The sequence below is a fragment of the Myotis brandtii genome, unplaced genomic scaffold, assembly GCF_000412655.1.
Source record: "Myotis brandtii unplaced genomic scaffold, ASM41265v1 scaffold546, whole genome shotgun sequence".
NCBI classification, from domain to species: domain Eukaryota; kingdom Metazoa; phylum Chordata; class Mammalia; order Chiroptera; family Vespertilionidae; genus Myotis; species Myotis brandtii.
This window is the reverse complement of record NW_005370016.1, coordinates 3,578,826-3,587,688: the sequence shown is the minus strand read 5'-3', so window position 1 is coordinate 3,587,688 and position 8,863 is coordinate 3,578,826. Positions and strand designations below refer to the sequence as shown.

At 36.3% G+C, this 8,863-nt stretch overlaps 1 protein-coding gene across 1 annotated transcript in view; it reads right to left on the bottom strand.

The window, feature by feature from the left end:
• The window catches only part of ZNF654 (zinc finger protein 654), a 100,055-nt gene that overhangs the window by 68,413 nt on the left and 22,779 nt on the right, over nucleotides 1–8,863 (bottom strand). Inside the window, exon 2 of the mRNA XM_005878102.2 lies at nucleotides 4,112–4,257. Within this exon, the coding sequence (XP_005878164.1) occupies nucleotides 4,112–4,257 (146 nt within the window). The remainder of the gene's footprint in view (nucleotides 1–4,111; nucleotides 4,258–8,863) is intronic.

The window sequence follows — 8,863 nt, the reverse complement described above, 5'->3', positions numbered from 1 at the left end:
AGCCAGCAGGTCATTATCTCCCGAGGGGTCCCAGACTGCGAGAGGGCACAGGCCAGGCTGGGGGACCCCCCTCCCCACCGCCCCGAGTGCACAAATTTTTGTGCACCGGGCCTCTAGTAACATATAACAGAATATTACAGATATTAAGTTAATCCTTTAGCTCATATATAAATGTTTAATACAAGTGATTTATAAATTAATAATACATGACATATATCATAAACAAGAATTCTACAAATAGATATGAATTATGATGAAATCTATTAATATCCTGACATCTTGTCCAGGCACTTTGAACCTTCTGTTTTCCATCCCTGGGAGGCTCTTACGCTCTTTCATCTAATTTATTGCTATCATTCCTTCAGAGCTCAGCTCAAATTTTCCCTGGCTTCCCAGACAGTCAAGTGCCCTGTTATACTTTCTCATCATACCATGTAATCCTTTCATGATTACAATTACATAACAATGTGTCTTTTCACTATCTTTCAGTTCTGTAAAATCTCTGATAACAAGGACTTAACTATCTTATTTTCTATTTTATTCCTAAAACCAAGCTCAGAGATTTACAGACTGACTGAATGAATAACTATGGAATAATTATTAGAAGAATTTTCTGGCTTATATATTTATTTAAATAGAATTGCAGACTTACTCTTTTAAGACCCCCATCTTGCTATTTACCAATTTTTCTTCTGGTATTTAAAATACAATTAACTTTTCTGTTAAGGTAAGTTCAAATAATGCAGAAACTTTTCTTTTTAAGAAACATTATTATTTGACAAACCAGTAGGATAATTTACTTTCTTTTGTCTAGCAGTGTCCATCTTAAATAAGATTTGCTTCTGCTTAATACATTATTCCTTTCATGGTCAGTAGTAAAAAAGCTAGCAAGCAATGAAACAGAAGTCAGCAAATAACATAATTTTTTTAAAAGTACTTTGATAAGCCTTAAAGGCATTTTCACAGTACAATACTAAAAAGTTAACAAAGATTATATAGAAGAAAAGGGAGGAAGGGAGGGAAATCCACATAGGCACTGAAACAAGAATAACACTTCTTGCTTACAAACAACATATTTCTATTAATACTTACTTTATTTTCCTCAGAAATCAATAGAGAATAATGGAAACTATTTTTGTAGCTTTCAAAAGAAACATAAAAATATTCCTTATAACTTACCTAGCTCTCTTTTATACTACCTCACTCACTTCTTGAGAGAACTGCTTATCCCTCCAACATTTCTATGGTTCTGATGGGGCTGCTATTGTGGTATCTCATTTCCCCTAGCCATGGGTGGGCTTGTCATCCGACCAAGACAAAAATTTTACCATCTTCTCCTCAATACAGTGGGCATACATAATCTTAGCTGGGGATTAGAGGTGGAAGGAGGGGATTTCTTCTCCCATCTATACATATAAAAGCCTAAGCAACTGTTCAACCAGTAGCTATGATGCACACTGACCACCAGGGGGGCAGACGCTCAACGCACAGGCATGGAAACATGGAACAGACTGATGAATCTCAGAAGGGAGGTGGGAGGGGGGAGAGTGGGATGAGATTAACCAAAGATCTTATATGCATACCAGAGGCCTGGTGCACTGATTCATGCGCCAGTGGGGTCCCTCGGCCTGGCCTGCACCCTCTCGCAATCCAGGACCCCTTGGGGGATGTTGGACTGCCGATTTCAGCCCAATTCCCGGAGGCTGGCCAAGGGACCCCACCAGTTCACCAATCCATGCACTGGGCCTCTAGTGGTTAATAAAGTAAGCTTGATCCCAGAATTGTCAGCAACCAAAAGAGAATGAAACCCAAAGGGAAAAATGGAATGGGAGAGAACAGTTCTAGATGATATTTTCTTCTCTAGATTCAGAAAAATCTAGAAACTAGTTCTAGTCCTTGCTTTTCCATGGTTTAGTCATCTAATAAATCCTCACCCCCTTTTTTTGCTTAAACTAGCTTAAGATTTGTCAGTTACAACCCAAAAGTCCCAATACATTTCCTATACTCATTTAGGCTTGATAAATATAAAAATCATAGTTTTTTTAACTGCCTTGTTCTTACAAATCTAAGTAATGATATATCCTAAATGCTCCTTTTCTCTCAATTATTGGGGTATAATTGACCAATAGAAATTGTATATATTTAAGGTGTACAACTTGATTTTTTATATACATAATATGGTGAAAGATCACCACAATCAAGCTGATTAATATATCCATCACCTCAGAGCTCCCCCCCTACAATTTTAAATATATACAAGTAAACCTTTAAAGAAGCATGAAGTACATGTATTCTTTTAAGTTATTATATGTAAATAAAACAAAAATATATAGCTCATATACATGAAAATGACACATCTTTAAGATTTAAAAATGCTACATTATTGTAGATATACACTTTAAACTTAGAGTACTCTAAATTTACCAAAAAAATGTTTTTCTAGTAATAATAAATTAACCTTAGTTTACTGTATCATTTTTACTTTACCATATAAACTTTTAAATTTTAATTTTTTAATTCTTGTAATAACTTTGCTTAAAACACAAACACATTGTGCAGTTGTACAAAAATATTTTATATTCTTATTCTGGTTTTTCCATTTTTAATTTTTTTACTTTTAACATGTATACATTTTTTATTGAAACTTAAGACACAAGCGTATACATTAGCCTAGGCCTAAACAGGGTCAGGATCATCAATATCACTGTCTTCTACCTCCATATCTTGTCCCCCTGGAAGGTCTTCAGGGGCACATGGATGGAGTTGTATTCTCCTATGATAACAATTCCTTCTTCTGGACTACTTCCTGAATGACCTGCCTGAGTCTCTTCTTGAGGTCTCACTCTTTTCAGAAATATGTCCACAATGGTTTACTTGGTTTATTCCTTTTTTTCTCATAGATTTGCTTGTAAGCAGATAATGTACGATAAACATTCCTTTCTATTAATGAAAACCTTTTGGTGTTAGAGTTCAGGTTTTCAAACTTTTTAAGAAGCTTGATGAGGTCTTCAAAAGCTTCTTCTAAATCCTGCATTGGGAATTTTTTTCTTGTTCTCCTGCAATTTCCTTTTCTCTTTCCTCTTCTTCATCTATACATTCCTTTTCCAGTTCCAACTACTCTTAATTAGACAATTCTTCAGGAACCACCTCTAGGAGTTCCTCATTGTCATTCTCATCCACATCCTGGTTAAAGTTGTTTGCCATCTCAACCATAGCCTTGGTGATTTTTGCAACCTCTGCACTAAGATACTAGGCAACAGTAATTTTTCAGTTCCATTATAATATTATGGGACTACCATCATACATGTGGCTCTGTCACTGACCAAAACATCATTATGTGATGCATGACTGTACACAAAAATAATATATAAAACAGTAAGAGTTTCACAAAATAGTACCTCTTCTATGTGAAGTACTCATATTTTCTACTGTGTTTTATAATGTTGATAAATATTTCAAAACCTACCCTTGTGATGTAGTGCAATTTGAGGCACACAAAAAACAAATTAAGTTGTGACTTTTTCTGCCATGTTTCAATGACCACTCATCTATCTGTTTTCTGCCCCTCAGACAATTGAAATCTTTCATTCACTGATGACTCTCCTCTCTTTTCCTTTCACTATATTTCTCTTTTACTTCTTTACTATAATTTTAGTAGGATCTAGAAGGGTAAAAATGATAAACGCAAGGCCTGAGTCTGATCTTTAACTCAAAGCCCTCTACAAGTATTTTTAAAAACCATGAGTTTCCTAACATTTTTTCTGGCTGATTTAAGGTCCCTCTGCTAATTATGATGGCCTTAATTGCTGTATTCTGGGAGTTACCATTACAGCTTCCCAAGGCAATCTAAGGAATTAAAAGGGAAAGGGGAAGAAAAAGGAAAGTGCTGATAGTGACGTAAGAATCTATATAACAATTCCATTTAACTGTAAAACTAAATGTAAAATTGTGGTTAATTGTTCAAAATTAAACATAGTTAAATAAATAAATGGAAATTTCTTTTTGAGGGAAGACTTTAGGAAAGGTGTCTTCCACAAAGAAAATAATCAAAAATCAATTTTCAAATACACCGTGATAAATAATATTTTTATAAGTAATAACGAGTACTTACAAGGCAAGGCTACTTAACACATATTGTACGTGCTCACATTCATCTGGGAATGATGCACTGGCTGATGTAAAACAGGAAAGTGCAGTCTGAAGAACTTGAAGTTGCGGCAAAGGGACTTGCCATCTTCCAGCATAATCTTCAACCACCTGATAGGGAAGCAATCCAAAAAGTATATTATTATATAAAATGTCCTCAACATCTCCAGTTTAAAATTTGAATAAAACTTAGTAGATAAATTAAAATATTAGTTATGCCTGAACACAAATGATGGGGGGGAAGGGTTTTTTCTTGTTTATTTTCATGGTGAACATCTAAAAATGAAATTAACTATTTTCTTTGAATATTTGGAAAAGAAATATATTATATAAATGACTGTACCATTCAGCTGCCAAATATTTACCAAACTTTGTAGCACATACTCTTCACCTCCTATGTTTAGCTTTTGTCAAAATACTAATTAATATTAAAATAGCTAGACAGCAGAATATAGTATTAAAGTAAAAATAAGTATGTATTATTATTATCTTTATTTATAGGACTGAACTCTAAGCCTTCTAGCAACAATCGAGTATTAAAGATATAGTGGCATGATGCTCTAATTATGGAAGTTAAAACTGTACCATGTTATGGATAAAAGAGTGCAGAATATAATCAGGCTTGGCTCTGTCATTGGGTAGTTCATTTTTCTTCTCTATGCATTACTTTTCTCACCATAAAATGGAACTAATGCTTGTCTTGCATGTTTACTCTTAAGTTGAGATAATTTATGTAAAAACACTTTAGAATGATCAATCACTATAAAATATTGATATACATCATGTAGCTATAAATCTATATAAAATTATTCATATGCAAGACTGCTGCTATATTAAAACAATGTATTATATTTTAAAAATTTATCATATAAAACGGATTGACCAACTATGGCCTGCAAACCAAATTTGTCATGCAACCTGCTTTTTGTATAACCCACAAGCTAAGAATGGATGTTATATTTTTAAATGATAAAAAAATATTTTATGATGTGTGAAAATCATATGAAATTCAAATTGAATGATATTCTATAAAAAAAAATTGATCAGTACTCTTCAAACGTGTCAAAATCATGAAAACCAAGGAAAAACTGAAGAACTACTACAGACTAGAATAGACTAAGGAGAAATAACAGCTAAATGCAATGTTAGATCATAAATAACCAGGAACAGAAAAAGCATTAGTGAAAAAACTGGTAAATTTCTAATAGGGTCTATAATTTAGTGAATATTACACCAATGTTATTTTCCGGTTCTGACAACTGTACTATTTTCTATTAAATATAAAGTTAGCTCAATTTTTTAAAGTTATTTTAAAACAAAACTATTTTGTTCCAACCCTTTTCCTCAATTTCCAATATTCTCATTTATTTTCTGGAGGTTTTTTTATAATATAAGCACAATTCTTCACATATTTTCCCTACTTTGTTTCCTGACTACACATCAAGATTTACCCTTGCCTATGGATATTTTTTAATAGTCACTTAGAAAAATAAAGCAGGTAGGTTGGCAGCACTGTGGAAAGAGTATAGGTTTTGGAATTTAACAGCCCTGACTTTGTCACTAAACAGTTGTGTAATATTAGCAGAATTATTCTTCTCAGTCTATAAAATGAGTTTAACATCACTTTAATCACAGAGCTACTGAAGAACTAAGTATCATTCCAAGCAAGATGGCGGCATAGGTAAACACCGGAGACTGCTGCCGCAAACAACCACTTCAAAAATACAACTAAAAGACGGAACGGACATCACCCAGAACCACAGGAAGGCTGGCTGAGGAGAGACTCTTCAACTAGAAGGAAAAATAACAGCACACCGAGGCTCAGAGGAGGCGCAGTGTGGAAAAAACTCAGGTGCGGAGGTGCGCGCGCAAAGCGGGCTGGTGGCTGAGAGCGCGGTTGTCGTTTTCGGTCAGGGGGGAGTCTCAGACTCTGAGCTCCAGATACGGGCGAATCGCTGGGGACTCGGACCCAAACGGGAGAAGCGGGAGTGTCTGGCATCAGTTGGAAGGCAGCTTTCCCTCCGAGGTTTGCAGCGGTTCCGGGGGTTCTGAGAAGCAGAGCCTCTGGGAACAGGACTGAGGGCACCATAACGGCTCCCTCCGCCCGCCCTGTTGAGCCCGCCCCGCCCAAGCCCTGCGCAGAGCCATTTGCCGGATCGCCTCAGGCAAAGGCTAGATTAGCACCTCCCCAGAGGACAGAAGTTTTCCGCGGCAGACACAGCTGATTCACACAGCCAGTCGGCCTGGTGGTCAAATCCCTCTAGTATTAACTACAACAATCAAGGCTCAACTAGAACAAGACTGCGCACAAAGACCACTAGGGGGTGCACCAAGAAAGCATAAAAAATGCGGAGACAAAAAAACATGACAGAAATGGAGGATATAGAGCTAAAAATCGCAATTTTGAGGGCTTGCAAAAATGTGCTAGAAGCTGCCAATAAACTTGAGGAGAGACTCACGAAAACTAATGAGTCCCTCGATGTTATGATAAAGAACCAACTAGAAATTAAGCATACACGGACTGAAATAAAGAATATTATACAGACACCCAATAGCAGACCAGAGGAGCGCAAGAATCAAGTCAAAGATTTGAAATGCGAAGAAGCAAAAAACACCCAACCGGAAAAGCAAAATGAAAAAAGAATCCGAAAATACGAAGATAGTGTAAGGAGCCTCTGGGACAGCTTCAAGCGTACCAACATCAGAATAATAGGGGTGCCAGAAGATGAGAGACAGCAAGATATTGAAAACCTATTTGAAGAAATAATGGCAGAAAACTTCCCCCACCTGGTGAAAGAAATGGACTTACAGGTCCAAGAAGCGCAGAGAACCCCAAACAAAAGGAATCCAAAGAGGACCACACCAAGACACATCATAATTAAAATGCCAAGAGCAAAAGACAAAGAGAGAATCTTAAAAGCAGCAAGAGAAAGAGACTCAATTACCTACAAGGGAATACCCATACGACTGTCAGCTGATTTCTCAACAGAAACTTGGCAGGCCAGAAGGGAATGGCAAGAAATATTCAAAGTGATGAATACCAAGAACCTACAACCAAGATTACTTTATCCAGCAAAGCTATCATTCAGAATTGAAGGTCAGATAAAGAGCTTCACAGATAAGGAAAAGCTAAAGGAGTTCATCACCACTAAACCAGTATTATACGAAATGCTGAAAGGTATCCTTTAAGAAGAGGAAGAAGAAAAAGGTAAAGATACAAATTGTGAACAACAAACATGCATCTATCAACAAGTGAATCTAAGAATCAAGTGAATAAATAATCTGATGTACAGAATGAACTGGTGATTATAATGAATCAGGGACATAGAAAGGGAATGGACTGACTATTCCTGCTGGGTGGGGACGGGGGGGGGGGGGGGGGGGGGGGGGGGGGGGCGGGAACGGGGAGGAGGGGAGTTATGGGGGGGAAAAAAAAGAGGAACAAATGTAATCTGAACAATAAAGATTTAATAAAAAAAAAAAAGAACTAAGTAAGATATATATTAAAATCTAGGGTAATTCCTGGCACATAAGAAACAAGAGCTATTATTACCAGTATACCTTGTTTTAAGAAAATGGCAAGATTAAGCTTACTTCGGTGGCTCTTTCATCACATCAGTCTGAACTGTTCAATTATTTGTCTTCAAGGATGATTAATTACAAATTTTACTTTTGGCAAGCAGACTGGCCACACCCAAATACAATCTATTCCAAAGGTACTGCTGCGTTTCAACTGTTAGTTCAATACTCATTGAAAAATGAAGCATATCCTAGATACAGCAATACAAATAAAATGCTTCATGCCTGAACAGATAACTGAGGATTCTTTCTCTGCCTCCCCCAATACCCTCTTGCCCAGTTTTCCATTGAGAATCAAGATGACAAAGAAAAGCTCTATTCAAAAAAAGAAGAGTCACTTGTCATTTGATTTTTTCTATCAGGATAATCATGTAAAGAAAGTCTAAAATTAAAGTCTTATTTAAAAACCCCAGCAAAATGATTTGGAAGTAGATTCTAGTAAGTTAAAGTTGTTTGAAATTTACAAGGGGTTAATCTTTGGTACAAGCAATCTAAAACCCAGTTCTTTTGGGGGCCCAATAAAGCATATTGTCTGTTCAGCTGATTACTCAAGATAATATTTATATAACATTAAGGTCTTTAATAGGTTCTGTTAGTGTAGTAAGACTAAACATTTAACAAAATGGAAAATGGAGTAACTAAGTATCTCTAAATCTTAATATACCATATAATCTTACTATTAAAAGGAATCTTCGTCCTAACCGGTTTGGCTCAGTGGATAGAGCATCAGCCTGTGGACTCAAGGGTCCCAGGTTCGATTCCGGACAAGGGCATGTACCTTGGTTGCGGGCACATACCCAGTAGGGAGTGTGCAGGAGGCAGCTGATCGATGTTTCTCTCTAATTGATGTTTCTAACTCTCTATCCCTCTCTGTAAAAAATCAATAAAATATATATATTTTTAAAAAGAATCTTCATGATGATCTAGTCAAAACTACCAACCATAGAAGGAATATCACTCCCAGAAAGCTCTAATCTCTTTCTTGAGTTCTCTGCATCCATAGTGTGAGGAAGGCTACGTCTCCCATGGATCACCTGAGTATCTGCTTAAAGTCCCAACTTTCCTCTTAAGTACATCCAAAGAAAGAAAGTAGGCAGGCTAATTTTTAAAGGCTTTAGATAAAGTTTGATCCCAAATT